This window comes from Aythya marila (genome assembly GCF_965140915.1).
Source record: "Aythya marila genome assembly, chromosome: 4".
NCBI lineage: Eukaryota > Metazoa > Chordata > Aves > Anseriformes > Anatidae > Aythya > Aythya marila.
Genome location: NC_139045.1, coordinates 62351455 through 62375033, shown reverse-complemented (window position 1 = coordinate 62375033; position 23579 = coordinate 62351455). Strand labels below are relative to the sequence as shown.

The window sequence follows — 23579 nt, the reverse complement described above, 5'->3', positions numbered from 1 at the left end:
GGGACAGAAGCAAGAACACAGACTATAGTTCTGAAATTAATAATCTATTGAAAATTCACACCTACCTCTAGTGTACAAGCTCTCAGTAACACAGATTGTTTCAGAAAACTTCCCGCATTTGATGCTAAAATATCACAACACAAAGTCGTTATCATGACTTTATAGAGCTATGCATCAAGCTGCATACTGGACAGTTTAAAAATGGATTTAGCTTTTCAGTTAACTTTGAGTATACCAAAATGATAATAAATAGCGTATTCATGCCATTTGTAATTTTTTTAACATATTTGTTCCAACTGTTAGGCCCTTTCTTGAACAGCTCAACAAAAATATTTTCTTAAAGGACCTCTTCATTTTTTCCACTTGCAATACACAAGTTTCCTTTGTTTAGCCTCATTAATTTTCTAAATCTCACGATGTTTTGTCATACGTTATAAGAACACACATTCTAGAGTTAAAGCAGGAAAAGCTTTCTAGCTTGGAATTAGGTTGGCTTGATTTTTTTTTCTCACCTTACCTTTCTATTTAGATGTGGCAGTAGAGAACTGCATGTATAAGAGACTGCTAGAAAAAGAACAGAGGAGAAATGTGATCACAAAGGAGACACCTTTTATTTTTACTCTGAACTAGAAAGAAAAGAATACCAGTCCAAAAGTAAGTCATTCAATTAGTTATTAAAAATGACTGATCCTAATTGATCTATCAACAGTTTCTAATGCATGCTGAATATATCACTCAACATTTACAGCCCAAACTGCCGACTGAGGTTCATCCATATTCATGAAGACATATGAGCCTATCTGCTGCTGCAAGAAGTAATGCTGATGTGGTTAATAAAAATACACAAAACATTAGCATTTTCCAGAGCATCCATGAAGACAATTTGAGACTTCAGAAAAGTAACTATTTTTATATTACAGCTTTATTTCAAGCACTGTTTCTTCCTGGATACAATTTATACATTTCACACTATGTAGATACATTTATGGAGTACTTTCCTAATTATCCTGATAAAATATATTAGTGTCTAAAATTATTCCAGCAAGAGCTTTTCCAAGTAACAGTTTGCTGAATGTTAGTTTAGATCACAGGAGCAAAAAAAGACTAAGGAAAAAAAAAAATAAAAAACCACTTTGGCAAAATACCCTTCCGTAGTGATGCTTTTAAAAGCTTTCAAATGCAGGACTTCTTCATCCATTTGTATTCCAGTACCAGTCAAACAGGTAGGAGAAAACTTATAAACACAGTTATACTGTTTTATTGAAATATAATTTAAAAGAATATAGACCTCAATTTTTCAAAGTGTGTGGTCTAACATTTCATTTCAGCCAGTCAAAAAAATGCCTGCTGCTTCTCAATGAACAATGGTACAACATGTTTTTGAATTGCATTGTAGCGATGGTCACTGTTAAAAGTTCCTGGAAATCCCAGAGCCTGTGTCAAGGTAGGAGAACAGTCAAAGGTATCAAACCAAAGGGAAATAATATGGTCATTGAACTGCACACATTGAGCTTCTAGGAGGATTAACGGTTCTTGTCACAGGCTCCTGACTGTAGTTGACAATATCTGCCTTCACCACCCTCTGTCATAAAAGAAAACACAGCAATAATGAGAAACAAAATACAATATTGATGCTGGCAAAGCATTCAAGAGATATTTTACTATGAAACATAAGAGAAAAAAAAAAAAACAATTAGGCAAAACAGTCACAGTTCAGTTCTCTTCAGCACCTTATAGAAAGTCTTATCAGGTCTCAGTCTAAATACCAGTCTATTCATACCAAGCAGAAGGAAGGTTGGTTTTTATAACAATTTTACAGGACTAATACAAAACAGAACTCCTTTGCAAAAGCAATGAATACAGTTATTCTTCTATGAGAATTGTTTTGTATGTAAATAATAGAAGTTTACAAAGAGTATAGTATGCATTCTTTAAGAATAACTCCCTTAATTATAACTGGAAATTGTAGGCAAGTTTGTCTTTCACTCTTTACTATAAGCACTTTCAGAGGAAATACAGATAGGATACAAAGCAAATTTCATATACAACCATACTTCAAAAAAAAAGCTTCAACAGGCATGCAGACTAAAGATTAACAAAAAAAGAACTTCTGCATACTATAAATATTTATTTTCTATTATAAATCCAACAGATGTTACACATTCTATTTACAAAGCATTTGACAGGACTGTTGGTCTCTCATATATGAGAGAGAAAAAAGATTCCAATTTGTCTCCATTTCCATTTGAGGCAGCAGCGTAACATTTCGAACATACAGCACTGAAAGCCCTTCCTAATACTATTGTGAATTATTACAGATTTTCTATGAACTAACCAGTTATTAGAAATACCACGTAATTGCATACTGTTTCAAATTCATACGCTATTAAGTATTATTACTGCTTACAGATATAAAATATGTTTTCCCAATAGAACTTACTGTAGTTGTTACTTCATGTAAAAGCAAAGCAGCTTTCAAAAATACAAGTTTTACATCAATACCTGAACTACTGCATTGAGCAGACTTTGCTCTGGCAGTTGGAAGTGTTGTGATGTTGGTTATCTTCTTCGGGATATTTCACTAGTTCTGCCCTGACAACATGCTGTTGTTAATGATGTATCAACACAATGGATAGAGGTGAAGGAGAAGAAGGCAAAAAGAAGAGACGGAAAAAAATGGAAAGACTGATCAGTAGCCGAAAAGGAAGAATGAATGACATATAATGACAATGCAGAAGCAAAAACAAAATGCATTTATTTTCAGGTCGAATGCTGAACAAGAGCAGCAAGCTTAGCTGAAAGCATCACTAACAGCAGCTGAGCTGGTTCTCAAGCTTCTTCAAGGACATGCAACTTTCAAAGCATCAAAGTGAAATATTCATACATGCAATCAACAAAAATGTGTTAAAGCAGAGGAAGAGACAGAATAAAAGGCAAAGCAATACAGTGGAAGGAAAGATGACAATGGCCTCTTCTTTTAAGCATAAAGTACATAAATTTTTTACAGTAGTCAGATTCCTATCAGCAACTGTAACAAGTCTACTAGGGGTATGCATCAATCTTTTCCATTACATAGCTATTACATTATAACTAAATATTAATCAAAAAACAGTGACAAATTTAAAACCTCACATCAAAGTGCTGCAAGCTTTGATTTTTACTTAATTCAAAAACATAAAAAAGTCGTTTTTCCCCTTAAAGGCAAACAAAACTGTTAAGAGCTTTTTATTAACACAGTGTTTATACAAAGGGGAGAAAAATTCATACTATAACTTGAGCAAAAAAGCTACAGAGGTGGTCTGCAATGAAAGATATGCTAAACCAATTTAATTATTTTTTCTTAAAATACTTTGATTTTTACACAACATATTTTCACGGTTAGGATAAATGAAATTATGTTATTATGTTGAAGAAAAGAATACATAAATGGATTATATGAACATATAATCAGTACACTGTACATAAAACCTATATGTCAAACAAGTAATAATAATTAGATTGCCTGGTAAAGGATCTGGATTTATTAGCTGCTGATGTACTCTTCTTGAGTTTAATTGATCACGTTCGTATTATCTTATCTAGTAGACAACGCTCATGATTTAATAGACTCCTGGCCTGATGTTATCAAGGGAAAGGTTGCCAAATCCCATGTAAGGCAGTAGTAGGAGTTTTAGCATTAAACAGTGTTATCTGACCTCACAGGACCTAGTTTCTTCATACCAATCTTTTGACTGGAGCTGAGAAAAAAATCTTGCAATCAGTAGGCAATTAATTGTTCCTCAAAACATTGGGCTAAATCCCATCATGTAAACAGAGCTAGGTTAGTGACCCCTGTTTAGGCACATTGTAGCAAGAAGCTGACTAACATAAATGACGTGGATTTTCTCAAGGAATTTCACTTAAATAAGAGTTAGAAAAAAAAAAAAAAAAAAAAAACACTGCAGCATTTATTTTATTAACTCCACAGTAATTAAAAACCTCTTTGTATCTGTATCTGTAGAAGGCATATCATTGCCAAGGTTCAAACCACTGTTGGTAATGAGAAAGAAACTTACTTGGTGCAGGTGCTCCGAATTCCCAATCTGACTTATCTGCCAAACATTTTATTGTACAAAGCTGGCACATGCACACCCTCATTTGCTGAACTGGCATGTAGTTAAAGAGAAAACTACACATCACTTACAAAAACGCTACCTCTTGCCAATGCCAAGGAACAAAGCTGTACCCCATGCAGTTTTTATACTATGGTTGAAAGTAAAAAATATAGAAAGAAAAACATTTGATTAGTAAAGGAGCTATTTCCTCAAATTTCATCAGACCCTTGTGATTTAAAAGAGAGGAATTTGAGGACTGAAAATAAGTCAGAATCTGCAATTTTCTTACTTTGGAACTGTTCCATTTCAAAAACACGTTCCAGTCACACACAAACAGTAATCTATTCCTTTGTTTCACCACAGTTCTGACCAAATAAAGGTTTGATTAACAGTCATCTCAGCATGGGAACAGACAAGATTTAGTAGCTCTAGCTGAGATAGCTTAAAAACTTACCACCCCCAAATGTCTATTCCAGTCCTCTGCTGGAGATCACTGCTGCCAAAGGAAAGCTGGTGGAATGTAACGTGTACTTGCACCTCATCCGCTTCAGCACAAAGTCTGGCAACTTCACTTAAAAATAACTTTCATCAGCAGTTTAAGCTAAGCTGCTGAACTTCACCCTGATGTGGCCAAGGCACATGATTGCCTTCCATTTTGTGATTCTGCTGTGGGAGCGATAAATTCCAGCAAAAGGGCAGTAACAAATAGCTTTGGTCGCATTTACACGTTAAACTGCTGCAGCCATTTTCTATAACAATGCATGGTAAATAGTTCAATTGCTATGGTTTGTTCTTGCACTTAATTAATGGTTTAGCCGTTAATTTGAAGGGGACCAAGAACCCCATCTACTTTCACATGGATTGCTGCAGTTCTGCAAGTTATCAAAGCTCAGAAGACATGAGTCAACCCCCACAAATTCACACCAGTTCCAATAATGTGTTTAGGATTCCTATTGTTTCCAACGAAGTGACTCACTTCTAGGGTCCTCTTACTGACTGCAATAATTAGAATTGGTTTCTAAACAAAGAAAACAGCATCTTCAGACATAGAATCACAAGTGCTAGAAATGATTTTTAATTAATAAATACATAACAGATTGTAACTAGCACACAGCGTTCCACTGTTCGTGTTTTACTCAAACTCAGTGTTTCATTTTACACTTTGTCACCTCCTAGACTGAATTAAGACATCTGATGTTCTCCGACAAACATACTCAAGCAGACACCTTCTTACTTTCCAAAATGAAGAAACCTCACATTACACAAAATACTGAAAATTCAAAGATATAATCCAGGTAGTAAACAGCGCACTCTTGTAAAACTAAAATGTGTTCTACTCTTTGATCAAAGATGAAATTCAATTCATTACTCACGTATTTACTGAGATAAGGATACGTCACACTTATTTTTGTGTTTTGTTTTGTTCCTTTATAGCATCTACTTTTATAGCACAATAGGTAGAATATTAAAGTCCCAGAAATTTTTAGGAGCATGACCATATAGCCATTCTACAATTTAAGGAAGCCTAATGCCCACTTGAGAGAAATTTAAAAGCAAACATTCCCCCATTACGCACACTGTAGAATCTATACCTATTATACAAAAACATTTGTAGTAAACCAGTACCCAAGTAATGGTAATATCATTTAACATCACCTCCTCCCAGCCAAAAGACCAGACCCATGCTTTTGGACAACAGCATCTACACATTACTTCAGGTAGGCTTCTCCACTGCAGACTAATACATTTCTCTCAAGAAACATCCTTCTATTTCTCTCTCTGAAGCTGTGAAGGTTAACATTTTCCTTCCCCAGCAGACTTTTCCTTCCCGTTCTTAGGAAATGACCAGACTATTTGGTTCCATACCAAATGAACAACAATGAACCTTAAGATAAAGCTAACAGACAGACTCTCAAATACAATTATCATTGGTTTCTCACTGACTTAATTATGGACAATTGCTACTGCCCACTCAAAATAGCACTCTCAAAGGGAGCAAACATTATAGCTTTAACGGCAAATTATTGCTTATTCAGAATAGATTGATACTATGGTTGATTAGAAGAATCTTTCAAAGACGGACAGTTTCTTTACACCTTTTAGCTACATGAAGCATATCACCATATAGTGACTTCTGCTGTACCTAAATGATGAGACAATTAAGTTTCTTTTCTATCCACTTCCATTTACAGGCTTTGTTTCTTCTTTTGTTATTGGTTTTACTGTTTATGTTCAGATTTATTTTTTTTTTAATTCTGACAACTTGGATTCACACTAACAGTAATGTGTGGGCCACAGTGAGTATTTATATTATGCACATTATTTAGAGGCTATTGCTACTGTAATTTGCTTAATATCCACCTTGTCCTATCCTCATATTTTATATTCCATTGATCTGGTCAACATAATTAAAAATTGTGATTATTATACAAAGGTAAAAAGGTAAAAAGGAAAAAGCCAGTATCAGTTACCTTAAAAATAACCTATAAACAGACACTTTCTTTAGAAAGCTACAATATTCTGTATAACCTCATTCCTCATGTTCTCTTTATAATTGAAGGCATTTTCATACCTATCTACAAGTTTACACCTTTATGAGGACACAATAGCACAGACAGATCTGAGTCTACTGTTCCAATCCAAGCTAAACATCCAAAGAAAAATTAAAGAATATTTGTGATAAATTATTTAAGTACAAGCCATTATAGGGTTCAGAACAACAGAAAAATGATGACTAAGTAGTAAAAGAATATTAAAAAGATATGTTCCATATTTCTCTACTTATAAATCATAGCTTTTTGAAGCTTTTCTGCTTTACTTGTTAGATGTGCACGCTATTTTGCCATTTTACTGTTTGCGATACAGTTTTCTTGACCACTTCCACAAAGATTGTAAACGCTGCCATGCTGAAACACTTACAGAAATTACATATTCAGTGTATATTTCAAAAAGCAGAAGAGCAACCTGTATACACAAGAAGTGTTTTGTGTTGGCTTTTTGTTTGTTTGTTTTTTAAATAAACTTATTGCCTTTTTTTTGGAGTACTTGTTTAATATTAACAGCAACTAGCAATTCCAGGATACCATGCCAGCAGCTCAGCCACCTTTTAGTTTAACAAATAATTTTATAATAAGTGTACTGTAATCTTAAACGTCCTTATACAGTAAAGGTTGTCTCAGTAGTATAATCTTTGTTTCTGAGGTTTCTGAAACTGGTAAAATCCTTTTGGTTTAAACCTATGCATATAGGTTTCTGGCAGCAAAATTATTTTTAGAAGCAGGAACTAGGAAGAAGAAGGTGGTAAGGAAAAAGGAGTTATAGTGGAAAATGTCTTGCTTGCTTGCTTATTTGAACAATTAACACATTTTTGAACATTCACTGATATTAAATAAATGGTTTAACTCTATTAAATGCAGCTAATCAAATTAGAGTTCAAATTAAAAAAAAAAAATACTGAAAACATCTTTTCCCCACTAAATTAAAAGGTTATAAAACTGCCCTCATTAGAGCTATTTTGCATACAATTACATTAAATATTCTTTAAAGAAAAATAAAAAAGCTCTGTTACAGTTTAAAGCAGGACATGCAACAGGGTTTTAACATGTGTACACAGTAAAATCACTGCATTCATATCCCTAACTCACTACTAACCAATATAAGAGAATGGGGGACATCCTTCTTAATGACCTTCCCACCTATTGTTGGGAAGCACTGTCCTCTCTCTCAGCCCTTTCATACAGCAGAGGAGATGGCAGAAAATCCCCAACTCACTGCAAAGAACAAAACACAAAGTCCAAAGGAAGAAAACTACACTACTCCTTTAGGGGGAGATTATTTGGGACTGGTATGGTGAAAAAAACAATTTCATACGGCAAGGAGACACAATAACTACCAAAACATGTGATTCCACAGGTATGTATACAGTTGAGAATGGCTATACTGAAACGGAACAAGATTCATTTCTCATCTGCAGATCAGAAACAAAATTGGAAATAGTGCTTTTACAAAATCAGCATTCTTTCTCTGAGGCAAGCAGTCACCACTGAGGAAAGTATCCTTATCCTGTATTATATACGCACACAATGAAGACTAAAATCCAAACCAAAGGACTTTACATAGTTAATTCCTGACTCTGTGACTGACAAATAATATTTTTTCCTGTATTTCTACACTGAACATTGATTTAGAAGATTTCCATTCACAATTTATGCCTTCTATCATTTAAGTTTGTAGTATTCTAAAATTAAATTTAATATTTAAAAGAATTAAAAAGGAAGGTTATCATAAAAACTGTATCTGACATCATTGTACAGTAATTCATGTATATAGAAGAGTATCTTCCATGCTACCTGTATATGCAAACATATAGACACATTAATTTCTAAGAAATTTTTATGTACTATTTTTAAACAAACAGATCTAAAACCTTTTTTTATTATTATTTTTTTGAACACATATTTTCTTACTTCAGCATGTTTATCATGATGGATAAATAAAGATCGATAATGTTTTTAAAAGGCTGTTGTAAAAGTAAATCATTGTCTCTAAAACAATAGCTGTAGTTTGCTTTATAGGACAGTTAATAATTTGCAACGTGATCTGTGTTGTTTTTTTTTCTAAATACTAAGCAAAATATTAAAGGAAAAACATGTATTTGTGGAAATCACCTGTGATTGTTCCATTTCTGCTTTGTTTAATTTGATGCCAAGGATGTCAGCAGCAATTCTCTGAAAACACAGGAAGACCTACGGGAAAAAAAAAAAATTAAATCACATTTAAATGATTAAAAACAGACATCCTCGAAGTTCTTTCAAATATATCAAACCATTCTTGAACTGTAAACAATGAGATATACAAAATTATGACCTGTGCAAAGCAGATCTGAAAATAACCTCATCTGGTACTTTCAATTTTGTTTAAAAATTGGAGAAAATAATTCAACAATGGTATGAGGAATGAACAGTATGCTAGATTGTTAGGCAACACTTCTACTCTGCCTCCAGAGACTCAAGTTTAAACAAGCTTTTACACAACCCACCTCTCAAATACCACTCTCAGTGCTATAAAATATGAATAAGGGTATTCACTAATGTTTAGCACAAAAATATTTTACCAGTGTATTGTGCAACAGAGATGTAGATTTCTGAAATTAAGAACAATGGAACTGTGCATCAGCATCACAAAAATCTCTGCTGCACACGTTTTTAAAACATTATGAACACCAATGCCAAGCAATGATACATTTGTTCAAGAGTCTTACAAAGCATTAAATGCGTTATACTGAACTGAAGTATTTAGGAAATAAGCAAAATGTTGTATGGCATGAAGCAGTCTATCAGAGTTAGACTTCAAACATGGTTTGACAGATAACATTGGGAGGCAAGGCTATCTTAAATAACTCCTATACTTCATCTCAATACAGTCCACCAATCTGACTGTTTAGGCAGCTGCATTTTAAATTACATTAAAGAACAGAACAGACATTAAACAGGAACAGCTTATGATTGTATCACTGCTGAACTCACTGCATTGTTAAGCTGCATCCTACCTATGTGGCTGTGCCACGGTGCACAAAACCTAACCCACCAGCATACCTTGCTTTTCATCATACAGCCACCACCCCCAAAAGGTAAGGCCTCTATAAAAGTCCTTTTCAATGAAAAGTCAAATAAAATTACCATTCACGCAGTCTTTTCTTACAGCTCAGGTGGAAATTGGTAGCACATAAGTGGCACAACAAACAAGCCAAAGTAGCTTCCAAAAACCATTTTTCTTACTCTGCCCTCCTTGGTCTAGTATTGGTCTATTTTACTAGCATCCACACAGCAAGGAAGGCAACCTGAAGCAGGCAGACCTCCAGAGACCTACTTTAACCTACACCAGGCTCTCAGGTGTACTAAACTAGATCACCTACCATGAGGATGTTTTGTTCACAAAAGCATGAGGCATGAGCTCAACCCTTTAGGTAGGCAGTTTGATGGACAGTGAGATGGTTAAGCAGCAAGAAGTCTTTCATGAAGATCAATTCTCCTCTGAGGAGACATTTGGGTTTTTCTAAGTATATAAAATTATCTTCTGCAAATGAGTTTGTTGGAAAGATCTGAGGTAAACCAAACAAATCACTTCATCTACCTTAACTGAGTATGTAAGACTCCCTAGTCTCTATCCACAGTAGCAACAGACGGCCTCTTCTCAAATCACTGGCACCCTGTCTTTTCCACACAACTACCCAAATATATTAACTAGGAAGATTTTGAAAGGCCAGTGTGCAGTAGTAGGTAGAAAGAGTTAATTCAAATCTATACCAAAACTCAAAATGAATTACTGTAAACTATAGCTCATACCTTCTTTTGTTAGTAGCCATTTAAACAGAAACTTCTGGTTAGTGTTTTCAAGGTATATTCAGATTTCCTTTTGTTTTTAAACAGCAAGTTAAAAAGTATAATCAGTATATATAGTGGGATGCTGCTGCAATCCATGAATCAATTAAAAAGACATAATAAAGATTCCTTCATAGTTTATAATGTTAACTATATCAATCTTATAAAAATGCTGGTTTTCCTATTACCAGTTCCCACCAAACAGTTGTCTCCTTGAGAAATAAATATATTTTATCATATGCAAGCTTCACTGCATAAAGTATTATAAAATTTTTCTTCTTCTAGCATAAAAAGCCATTTTCCCATTTAAACAAAAAAATTATGCCAAAGATTTAACACAAATTCTAAAGAGAATCAGGATTCACTGCACTTGTATCAGCAGTGTAACACAATAATTAACTTACAAAATTTGACAATCCATTGTAGAAGTAAATGATCTTTCATCAAAGATCTTAAAACAATCAGTGAGTCCACGTGTTACAGAACTATACTTCCATATAATTGATCATGGTCTTACTGTTCAATAACATTAAAATAAAGTAAATTATGTTGTCATAAATACCATTACTGAGACATACTGATTTATTTTTTTTCATGGGAATGACAAAGTCATTAGGCATATGACAGAAATCAAGCAAAACAATACAATGTGATTTAATCTGACGGATACAGTCAACTGAAAGAGAACCTTTTCTTCCATACACTTCCAACTAAAACAAATATCCCAGCTAGGTCAGAGTCAAATGATTGTTCAAAAATACACTCTGCAAAGCATTACAAATACCAGAATGTTCAAATTTCAATGGACCCAGAGAGAGAATGACTACTGACTCAGGACCCATATTAAAACTGTGATAATAACAGGATCCTGTGACTTTATCGACTATTAAAAATTTCTGTATCGATGCTCTAGAGATGGAACTTCATCTGGAACTAAGGAACATGTTTAGTCACCGGCTGACAGCAGAGATCCAGCGGGTCACATTTCTCATGCTGATGTATAAGCCAGAGCATTTCCATATTAAGATCTATACCTCAAACCACAAATCAGATGAGAAGCCACTGTAAAAAACATATGCACTCATAAAAAGATCTATTTTCATGCAAGCAGGCTGGCAAAAAGGACCTGCAGTAGCCAGAGTTCTTCAGTGTTCAATATGTGAAGTATAATAACTTTCTACAAAATAAATTTTAAAAAAATCTACAAAGACTTTATTTTTCATACTTACAGAATCTCCTGTCTTGGCCGACACAAAATGGCTACTGAAATTGTTTTCCTGACAAAATCGTTGGTGCTTGTCAACTTTCACTGTACGCATGTGCTCCAAATCAACTAAAAGCAAGTAGAAAAAAAGATAAATTACTACAGTAGAGACCATTTATTTAGTTACCTGTCTTAGAAAACACATTCAATGGAAATACATCAAATGTATTCTTTTTCTTTGCATATGCAAATACACATTTCTTTTTATAATCTTATGCCAGAAAACAATAATAATAAATAAAAATGAAACCACAATTAAAATTGTGCAACCAAATGCAACAAATTCATATCTGAACTAAAAGACAAATTTATTTCTGGATTCACACAAGCAATTTGTAAAAACTTTCCTGCTAACTACATGAAGAAAAAAAAAAAAAAAAGACAATTAAATTTTGTGCATTCCATTTGCCAGCACGATGTATGCTGGATATCTATTGTAATGTAAAGACTCTTCTAAAATAGAGTTCACAAGGTACAGATAAATCTACATATTTTTTCTAAGTTAAAAAATGTAAATGAGTTGTAAAGAATTTTATTGCAGAAAACGGTAAAGCAAAAACATTCACTATAATAAAAAAGAACTGAATAAAAACTTTGATGTGCTTATTTACTTGTACGTGAAATTTTCAGTTCCAAAAAGGTATGAATCCAAAAATTAAGAATAGTAAAATGCATATTTCAAGTCTCACACATTTTCATTTTTATCATTTTATAACCATTGGAAGCAGGGTAAAGCTTTCAAATGGCATTTTCTGTTGAAAATCCCTGGTTGCTTACAACGTAACATGGAACTCAAGTCTCGCACAGGTTTTATTGTGTACATTCCAGTTTCTCCAAATCTGATCCTAAGGTAACTGGAAACTATATTGAACAGTTTCTCTTTTTATTGCATTACAGTTCCTATAAGGGTGTTGACTCAATGCCGTCAAATTATAAGGCAAATATATTCAGAAGGATTTAAGGACAACCAGGCTCTTTGAGTCAATACAGGAAAAAAAAACTTAAACTGATTTCCTGAGGAAGGGACCCAACTGACTTGTAAAAACTTGTAAATTTGCAAATCTAGTAAGCCTGCATAATAGTGTCATTTGATTATCAGCTGAAAAAATGCTCTCATACTACATAAAAGGCTTTATTTTAAAATGATATTGGAGGTCTTTAATTTGTAGGCTCTGGAGATTTTCTCTTGGAGATTTTTAGTCTAACAGGGGATTCCTATACCCCATTTATACTGCTTACTTTGGTTAATGTGGAGTTTTTGCCACATATTACTGTTCCTTGCACATCAGTAAGGCCTTGTTTACAAGAACAGGCCTAAAATCATCCAGTTACCACAGGCATTAATTTGTGAAGGACTAAAATACTAAGCTATTAACACGAACGTTTGTAGTACTGTATTTCATAATACTAAATGTAGGTTATACAGTTTCACAAAAAACAGGAAGAACAAATACATTTATTAAGCTAAATCCCAAAGTCGATAAAAAAACCTCATGCAGTCTGTGTAACAGCTACTTAACTTTTTCCTTTAAAAGTAACTACTGGGAGAGAGCCTCTGTTGAAATGCTTTTTGAAAAAAAAAAAAAAAAAAAAAAAAAGCACAGCATGCTATCTAAACTATGTCATTATTAAATACTAATTTTACTCTTTATATATTATGCTAAGTGGAGCCTGGAAAGCACAACAGTAAGATTAATCTTTTGGGAAAAATTAATCAATAAATATGTTTATTTGAAGAACCTTAACCCCACCTCCAAATTTCACATCATTGTATTTCTTCAACTATACCAAAACTCCAAAAACCCCCACACAATTTCAATTTAATGACAACCATTGATCCAGTCAACCAATATTTACTCTGTATCTGATGATACCATGGCATACTAATGTGAGCTTGTGCTTACAGACTTAGAAGTTACAATCTCTTCCCCAAGGAGGAAAGAATAGGGACCAGAGGAACACAGGAGCATGCAGAAATGTAAATGAATTTTCAAGAAGAAAATGCCTCTGCCATGTAGGAAATCATATCCCCCAAATGCCTCCTATTTTCTATTCAAGCAAATAAAAATCTAACAGAATGGAAGTGAAAATCAAAGTGAAATTGCATTTCTGAATTTTGTGCAATTATCAGTCCTTCTCCCCACTTAGGAGTATTTCAGCTCATGTCTTCTGAATTATGGGCAGTCTGCTGTGAACTGTACAGTTAGTGTTATGCTAGATAACTGCCAGGTAACTGTCCATGCGCACACTCTCAGCCCACAGTAAATGCAAGGCAATTCATGTTACATTAGCCCTCAATGAAAGAGGGCACAGTTTTAGTACAAGAAAAGGGTTTCAAGCGTTAATAAATATTTAACTATAAAAAGTTGCTGTTTGCAGTCAATGAAAGACGACTATGCTAACTCAAATTACATTGCATTGCCACAGGCTAAGGGCATAATCATAGAGTCACTGAAGATCTGCTAAAATGAAGTGAGCAATTACCCTCCAGTCCTTTTCTTTTTTCTTTTATTTTGATTTTTTGAACATCTGACATTGGTCAGCTAAACAGGCAGAACTTCTGGTTACCAGGAGATAATTCTCGTCCAGTTTTTTTTTTTTAGACATGACAGTAAAAGACTGTAGGAGGGATATGGATGAGAAAAATGATTTTCTGAATAGATGTTTATAAAGAATGTAGGAACTTCATAGGAAAAAAAAAAAAAAGAAAAAAAGAAAAACAGCTGGCCAGTGTGGTCTGGTATGATGAGCCAGTTAACAGCAGGAATGGGTATCTTTGGGATGAAGGATGATAACAAGGATGCACTTAAGCCATGAAAAGTTTGATGGCAAAGACAAATAACTTTTGGATAGAAGGAAGAGAATTATATATATAAATACTGTTTGATTTTACAAACCAGGAAAATGGTCTTGCAGAATATTCTAAATGACTAGATAACATTGCATTTGCCAAAATTAAGGAATTTCAGCAATTACAAAGCAAAAGAAGAACGTTTTAACTGTGATAGCAGTTATCATAGGCCATATCTAATAAAGGTCATGAATAAAGAATGTTTAAGATTTGGACATGGATTGAACACAAACATTTAGAGAAAGGCCAAGAGAAGTTTACTTGCCAGATGGTTCAATCATCCTCCTCATCTGAAGTGAACAAGGGAGAAGACAATAGCAAGAGGAAATTAATAGCTCCATTTTTACCAAGTAGAATTGATGTTTATGGCTAGAAATCCACAATGAGATGTCAAAAGGAGACACAGGGATTTTGTTTGAAAAGGGAAAAGAGATTTAACGGTTCACAAACATCACAACCCTAGAATACATAAATGTTACAAACCGGTACTCTGGTTAAAACACTTGCATACAAACTGTTATCTATATTAATAAGTAATGGTTTCTGTTCATAAAAAGCTAAACTCCAAGATGAGTAAATTTTGAAGAATACAACAAGGATATTTCTTTTATATATCTTCAAAACTCTAAAGGTTTTAAAAATGGGGCCAAGGGGAAGTGGTAGATAGTATAAAAATTAGTAAAGTGATAGTTAAAATCTAATAGGAATACAAGAACATTACTAATTCATTGGTTATACGGGGACCACTTTTGCACATTTGCATTAAATGTAGTACTTTTACATCAAATGGAGTAATAGACCACAATAAAATTGAAAGCAGGAGGAGCAGAGTAGTATTACAACCAACAGGAGTGAGAGAGAAGTCCCAGTATTGTTTCCCTCACTGGCCAGATGAGGACAGAAAGAGGGGCTCACAGAATTACAGAATGGCTGTGGTTGGAAGGGACCTTCAAGACCACACCTAGTTCCAACCCCTTTGCCATAGGCAAGGACACCACCCAGTAGATCAGGTTGCTCAGGGCCTCACCTAACCTGGTCTTGGTCTCATCAGCCTCCGAAGTCATTTTGAAGTCCTCTTCTAAGAACAACACAGGTTGCTGCCATTTGGTCATTTTTTATTCTTGAAATACACACTAAAAGTTGGTGTGACAACTACAGAAATACCATTTTTCCCATATGTGCTCCAAAAATTATCTCCATTGCCTTATTTTTCCTCTTGTGCAACTTTGTTTCTAACTAGTGAAGAACCTAACTTTTTGTTTAAAAAAAAAAACAAAAAGGGATCAAACTAAACATTTACCTTTAAATTGTCTGGTGTGAAGAGTCACTTCAGTCAAAGCTTGGACATAATTGCTGCTCCTTAAGTAACATATCTATAAATGTAGTATGCACAGAGATCCTATAAAAATAATGGCACAACGGAAGTAGATTGGGAACTTCATGAATTCAGACATGACTTCCACCTAGCCAGATAGATACAAGTGGAACTCATAGATGAAACTGGAATAGATCAGTCTGCTGTAGCAAGAGATGAGACTTGCCATAAGACTTGATTCTCATGAACTCTGCAGAGTTCAATTCTGATTTGTAGGTGAGACCAGAGTTCTAATGAAGTGAACAAAGACAACAGAACCAAGGGGAGAGGTCTGGATCTCCCACTGAAGTCCCAGAGATATCCCCTCCAAGACATTCCTGAAAGTGTGTGAAGAAAAGCAGGTAAGAAGAAAATTGCAGAATCAATATAAGGAAAAAGATGTAAACATCACAGCATTTGGAAAGCAAATGACAATTCAAAGAAGACAAGAACAAAAGAGTGTGTTTAAGTCAGAACTGGAGAAAATTAATTAGATCCTATCTTCAGGTGACATATAAACAACTTTTTCATCATCCTTCAAGTTGCTGATATACATCGCTGAGAGACAATGCTAATTTTAAACAGAAAAGGAAACAGAGTAGATGTGTATTTTAAATGATTGTCTGCAAGGCTAGAAAGCATATGACAATGGGAAAAATTCTGAGCAAACACTTGAGACAATATAAGCTAGTCTACTGTAAGACAAATTCTTATATAACTTCACATGAGTAATTAGGAGTAAACCACAGACATCTGAGTTTATTGGTTAGCAGCAAGGAAATACAAAGAGACTAGAAAGTGCTAGCTAACAGAAATACGTGTCTCACAATCTCCACCACACGTAACCATTCAATAGCAATACAATCTTGATTCATTCTGCTATTTTTACTTGAGACTCTGAAACTACTAAAGGTAAACAAATTAATGTCAAATGTGTTTCTGTTACACTATTTAGTCTATGTATATACCACTCTAAGATAACAGAGGCTTGCAACAAGCCACTTCACACCACTGTGCAGGAGCAAGAGATCATTCTTGTGGGTCCCTTCCAGCTCAGGATATTCTGTTTTCCATTCCAATACATCTTGTAAGTGGAAAACCAATAGTCAAGCAGCATAAATACTAGTTTAGTTCACTGAAATGAACTATCACAAACATAATTAGCTCACCAGAAGTAATAAAGTAATGCTTCAAGTAATAAAGTGTGATATCAAATCCCAGAGCTGTATTGTCTAAAATTATGGTATTAATAAAATATGTATAACAATTTACAGAGTAATACAACTGGGAAAAACAGGAAGCTAGTAAACATTTTAAAATATGCATCATTAACCAGTGAAATGATGAATGTTCTGATTTCATCATCTTTCAAAACAGAAATAATAATAGTTTATTCTGATTTAAATATTGTCACCAAAGCAAATAACTGCACATATTTTAAAAAGACACCAGAACATCATTTATGCAGAATGTAAAGGCTGCTACTTCTGCTATTTATCTCCCTTTCCCAAAGGACTGCCAGTGTCTTCTTTCATTGAAGAAGAGCTCCATGTAAAACTAGAAGCTTCCTTTAAGTCAGAAAACACACATTCTTGCAAGAATCTTTCTTTCAGGTAAGTCTGGAAGAAAAACAAACATATAACTTGTACAGGTACTTCCAGGCAGCTGAAAAAAATAGTGACAGTACTTGTTCAGAGTGCCATAAACAGCTGAGTGGCATGCATAATGCATGTTAAGCAAGTCTGAATGTTTAATAGTTTGTTGGCATTTCTCCTGGACCCTGAGATTATACTTGCAAACTATAAGGCACTATACAGTCATTTCAGTTGATAATACTAGTGATAACTAATCTTGCTAAACCATGTCTATGAAAAGAAATATTAGAGTTCAGAGTATTTCAGTAAAAAAGACACCCCTCTACCCAAATCTGATAGTCTTTCACTTTCAAAGCTTGCAAGGGTAAAAACTATGAGGGAATCTGTTATAAAGGGCTAGTTCTCCAGTTTAAGCTGAACTTATCTATTGATAATTATAGTATCTACCATTAAAATTTGTATTAACACTTACATAAATTTACAACTATTTTGATCCATAATTATCATGCATAACTTTTATATTTTAGTATAATTAAAGGTGGTTTGAAAGTTATGAGTAAACATCTATATTAATCTATGGTAGTGCACAAAAATATATTCTTTTATAGTGTGCTGTGAAAAACGAAATATAAATCTTTCTGCAAAGTATTTGCAGCTGTTCACACAAGGTATACAATTACATAATGTTTAAATAATGAGCTATCACGATTAGCCCACACAGACATGACAAGTAAAATGCTTTAATAATTTATTAATTTGATTTACATGTGCTTAAAATTATGTACATATTTTCCCTTCTGAAAATACTCCAGGGCTGTAAAAAAAAAAAAAAAAAAAAAAAAAAAAAAAAAAAAAAAAGGGGAGGAGGGGGCTGTATATGAAAATTTTTTTCATCCTTTTTCTGTTAAAATTTCAAAATGACTTAAAATTTCAAAATGACTTCTTAAGAACAAACCTAGCCTGAGCACCTGAAGCCCTGACAAAGCAGTGCAGACAGCAGTGCTACGCGGTATTGTAGCACTTCACGCAGCATGCACGGCTGATGCAGAGCATGAAGGCTCTGCTTCGCCTCTACCTAAGTAAAAGTGCCTGAAAAAGGGAATATAAAGGGGCTTTCTCCGACATGTGCTCTATTCTAAAGAATAAACCAGAAATCCCTACACATGCTGGGAGCAGTGGGCTCTGCAGGCCCCTCAGCAGGGCCTGGCCTGGTCAGCCCCACAGCGCTGGCCACCAAGAGTCATCCAGGCCTCGTCTGTACTAGATGATACCACCCAGCTTTTCTTCCAGCCCTGCCATCACTCTGAAGAAAATAGAGAAAAAAAAAAAAAAAAGCAACAACAAAAAAGCACTTCCCCAGCTTTTTATTGTCCAGCTTGCCAGTAACCTTCTCACTAAAAGATGCAGCTTAATTAAGCCCTAATTTTTCAAGAGAATTTTAACGGGTTACTTGGAACTTCAAGCAAGTGCACTTTCATTTTCTAATTAGACACAAAGGTTATTTCTGTGTAAATAATTATCTGATATAGTAATTATCTGATATTATTACTAATTATAACTAATTAATCTCTGACATAATACTATAAGACTAACTAGAATAATGCAGAAACAATAATCAATTGCAACAAATTGCAATGAGTCTGCAGTATTAAAAGACTTTGTACATTACTTAGCTTTCTAAAAAATCAGTTTTGATTTGGTATTTTTAAATTAATATAGCACTTAATTTTCAACACTCTAAATGCCAGAGTACAAACAGCAACTTTTTGTATATTTTTTTTTTAATACTTTCAATCTTTTTCTCACACTAAAATTGTATAGCTGCCAAGAAAAGAAAACTCCTTCATGGAAGTCCTGAAAACTATGCCTCTAGTCTGATTTAAGGAAGCTCAACGAAATATAAATATAGTTCCAGTACAGATTTTCTCAGTAATTTTTTTAGGTTATCAAGAAAACATCTAGAGTGTTGATCTGGTTATACTCATGTCAGACAAACTACGTGTCACATTAACTACCTCCAGGAAGTTATTCCAAACACAAAATAAACTGTTTATGCCCCTTCTCAGATAGATAGCATGACAGATTGTTATTAGTTGAAGACAGATGAAATACATTAATTTGATTGCAAGCATGTGTTTACTTTCTCACTGTCATGTACACTCTACTGCTGATGCTTCCCTATGAGGATGTAGTAACAAATCAAATGTTGTATTAGAAGACTTGCTAAAGCAGAATAATAATAGCTGGTGCTGTACTTTAATACTTAAAAAACTATACTTAACATTTCCAGCTACAACAGGAAATCACTGGTTTCAGAAAGAAAAAAAATGGATAGCTTAAAAACTCTTGTGATTTACACAAAGCATTGTAACACTTCCTCCTCTAAAAAAATCAGAATTATCAACAAACATGTACGTCAACCTTATAAAATGTCAAATCTCTGATCTGAGCTCTTTCTGATCCAAGACATGAATTTCTACAGAAACAATAAAGAATAATATAATATAACAATAAACAATAAAAAAGTGTATGCTTAATACAGGAAATATAAGGTGTGCAATCCCCAGGTTTCTTCAGTTAAAAGCAGGAAGGCATCTTGTCCATTAAGTGAGGTTTGCCTGCTTTCAGGCATACCTCTCTTATGGGCCTGCATTTATTTGTACAGAGCTTATGTGGAATTCTCTCTCCTCTTAAAGAACATATTACAAAAAAAAAAAAAATGTAATGAGCTCATGTGATAAAGGTAAATGAATAAAATCAGGTTGGTCCTAATAGCTCTTTCTAATGTAGGAAATAACCAAAGAAAAAGCCAGAAGCAGGTCTTTGCTACTCAGCAAACCCAGTGCAGCTGACAATGGAGGACACAATGAGACAAGATTCTCACCTAAGAACAAGCATGTATGTTTGATAGATGACAGGTCATTTTTAAGAAGATATGTTAACCTTTGCAAATATAAACTGCAGGCATCTTTTCATACCAAAGTAAAATTTATTGTGAAGGGAAAAAAAAAAAAAAAAGAATAAAAGAATACACCAAAGTTTCTTTTCAAAAATAAGATGATGATTGGCTGACACAGCTTGAATAGACAGTTAAATACATATTTTTTTTTCTCAGTTAGACAATTCCCATTTTTATTTTTCAATACATTCTTTGCAGAAATTTTTGCAACCATTTATCATTTGAACAGACTACAATTGCACTAATAGTTACAATCTAATGTCCACTGTTAAGCACCTATACTCCTTATCCCTACCCCTAGTGAAGATGTTTTTGGAAGCAAGTATTCAAAAGAGATATTATTAAAAAAATATAGCAATTGAGTTACTTTATAATATTAGCTCAGGATTAAAATATTACTGGAACTATTCTCCTATTTATCTATTTTTCTTTTAGAAGAGTATCATAAGGACACATAAAGCAAGAGGAAGATGAAATGCATCTCCCTGTCCTGCAACTCCAGTGAGACTAAGTGCACTGAAGATATATCTGTATTGCAGACTGTGACATAACAAAGAGATGACCAAGTAAGTGCATTAACCTGGTCACAAAGGGTGTAGATGTGGCAGCCCAGATGAACTTATCGTGTACCTCTGTTTACTGTCTGCAGTGTACATAGCTAAACAAGCAGGCCCTTAGGGTAAGTTTAAGACATCAAGTGGGGGTGTGAATGAAAGAACATGAGACGTTTTTTCTGGATAGTGTTATGGAGTGTGAACAGCTTAGTGTGAGCAAATTGATGCCACTCTCTCTCAAAAGCATCATCTCACAGGGCTTTAACCTTCTTTATTTTCACACCTTTGGATAATTAGTTTTTACTTTCCACAGTGAAATGTGTGCTGAGATTATAAACTACTCCAGGAGAAAAGACCGTTTGCTCACTTGCTTTTTATCTAGACAGTCAGATTCTTACACAGCCCTTATCACCATCATTTAGAAGCATTTTGCAATTACTAACAGATTATTTGCTGACTAATTCTTTTCCAAGTAAATCAGGAAGACTGTCCATATTTTTACAAATGAAAAATGAAATACGGATGAAAAGATAAATTTGAAGCCTTGCCTAAGATCACATGAAGTTTCACTGAACCATAATTTTACCGCTTTATGCATTAAATCATCTTTCATCTTCTTTAATGCTTGTGGCTGGGTCTCCTAATCCTTGTGCCAACAAGAACTTTGATAGCAATTAGTTCTTCTTCCTTATTAAGTTAAAGCTGCTAATTTGGACTCAAACATCCTTATAAATAGCTATTTCCTGGAGATAAAAAGAACTGAGTGTGGCCAGACGAGAAGAACACCTCCAGATGGATTTTCCTTGCTGTATTAATTCAACCATAAAAATCACCGGGCAGGCACAACAGACAGCATGGCACATGAACACAGTCGGGAAAGACTTATTTACTGAACAACACCAAGAAAGCAAAACAAAACAAATCAACCTATACTCACGCAAACCATAATCCAGGATGCCCAGCATCAACACATCACACAGGGACTGGAATTCCAGTCCCCTCTGTCCCACTCTAACACACTGGCAGTGGACAATGAAAAGGCTAGTGGAATTAGAAATAATACCATAATAGCATTAGGGTGACCATCCCTAATGGACACGGCAATTCTGTTAATTAAATACTGAAACTCTACTGAAATACAGCACAAAAAGCTGTAGTAATTATTTTGTACTTCTAAAATTCCAGCTGCAGCATTTCTTCTCACATACTTAAAAGTTTCTACAAATAATAAGCGCAATATTTCACTTTTTGTCTCCAGCATCCTTCATAACGACATAACTAAGTATAAACACTCAAAAAAGCTGTAAATGGTATTTCATTTTCTAATTGCCAGTGTTTCAGCAATACTTTGAAAGAAAAAGTTATGCCATTTAGAATGTACATTTCCTCTCACAAACACAGAACAACATATGAGAAGTACAGAATGCTTGATTCATAATCTTGTAAGAAAATTTTTAACACTGATGACTGCAAGATGCATTTTTAAATATTCATATGAACTCCTCTGTGCAAATGAATTTCTATGAGCCTAACCTCAAAAACATATGCTGCTCTTTAGATTACGCATTAACATTTTTGGAAGTAGTTTTCAAATTTTCCCATACTGAATGTTAATAACTGACCAAACGCTCTAAAACAAAAGTTACTGACAGAAAAAACAAGAACTGTTTTTATTCAGCATGAACTTTTTTAATCAGAATTACTGAAACAACATTAAAAACTGCTTATACTGATAGAGTTGAACTACTAATGACAAATTGCTATATTTCAATAGCTTTCTTCACAAAATAATTTCCCTTCTTGTAAGATTAGATCTGCTTTTTAGGACGCAGATTAAAAGATAAAGTGTTTAAAAATGTGGATTTCTCATTAATTCAAGTGGAGATGTTCTTGATCTTGGTTTAATTTAACAAGTTCATAAATTCAACAGAGTGTAAAAGGAATGTATTACAGTACTATGATCATTGAAATTCAAAGCTCAGTGATTTTTTTAATGTGGTCTTTAATACCTTAGTGAAGACATTAAGCTGTAATGTAGCAAACATTCAGAAGATGGTGCTAGTCCAATATATCTGCAAGCCACAGATGGATCAGCTTCTCTTCATCTCTCAAATATTTTAACTAATTTTGATGCATCTACTACCTCATGGCTGAATTTGTCAATAGCAGGAAAAGGTATAATCACCTTTAGTTAAATGCTAAGAACACTACTAAATGATTTTGTCATTCTCAAATTCATGAAGATTTAGTGGATTGACAACCAACAAATATAAATTTCATTATAATTTTGTAAACTCAGGGTTTGGGGATCTTTGTGAAGACTCGTATGTTTCTTGAATCCTACCTGAAGTCACTCCCATCTGTCTTCTACAGGCAACAACAGGAGTTTCTGGCCACAGTTTCAAGACAAACTAATGTCAGCACCAAAGCTCAAAAAATATCACCATCCTGTCTCACTCCTGGTTGTTCATTCTCATCCTCATGCCACAATGCACTTATTCTCTCCTCACCAGCTTAGGAGGCCACGC

At 34.2% G+C, this 23579-nt stretch overlaps 1 protein-coding gene across 5 annotated transcripts in view; it reads right to left on the bottom strand.

The window, feature by feature from the left end:
- Positions 1–620: 620 nt before the first annotated feature.
- Positions 621–23579, bottom strand: part of RAB28 (RAB28, member RAS oncogene family) — a 65119-nt gene continuing 42160 nt past the window's right edge. For 2 of the 5 annotated variants that reach the window (XM_082759625.1, XM_082759622.1), the window contains 5 exons: positions 11704–11807; positions 8762–8839; positions 4195–4242; positions 2503–2603; positions 621–1582 (listed from right to left, as the gene is read on the bottom strand). In XM_082759625.1, the coding sequence (XP_082615751.1) occupies positions 2508–2603; positions 4195–4242; positions 8762–8839; positions 11704–11807 (326 nt within the window). In that variant the 3' untranslated portion in view covers positions 621–1582; positions 2503–2507. Of the gene's footprint in view, positions 1583–2502; positions 2604–4183; positions 4243–8761; positions 8840–11703; positions 11808–23579 lie in introns of all 5 variants that reach the window. The other 3 variants (XR_014317441.1, XM_082759623.1, XM_082759624.1) reach the window with 3 other exon arrangements.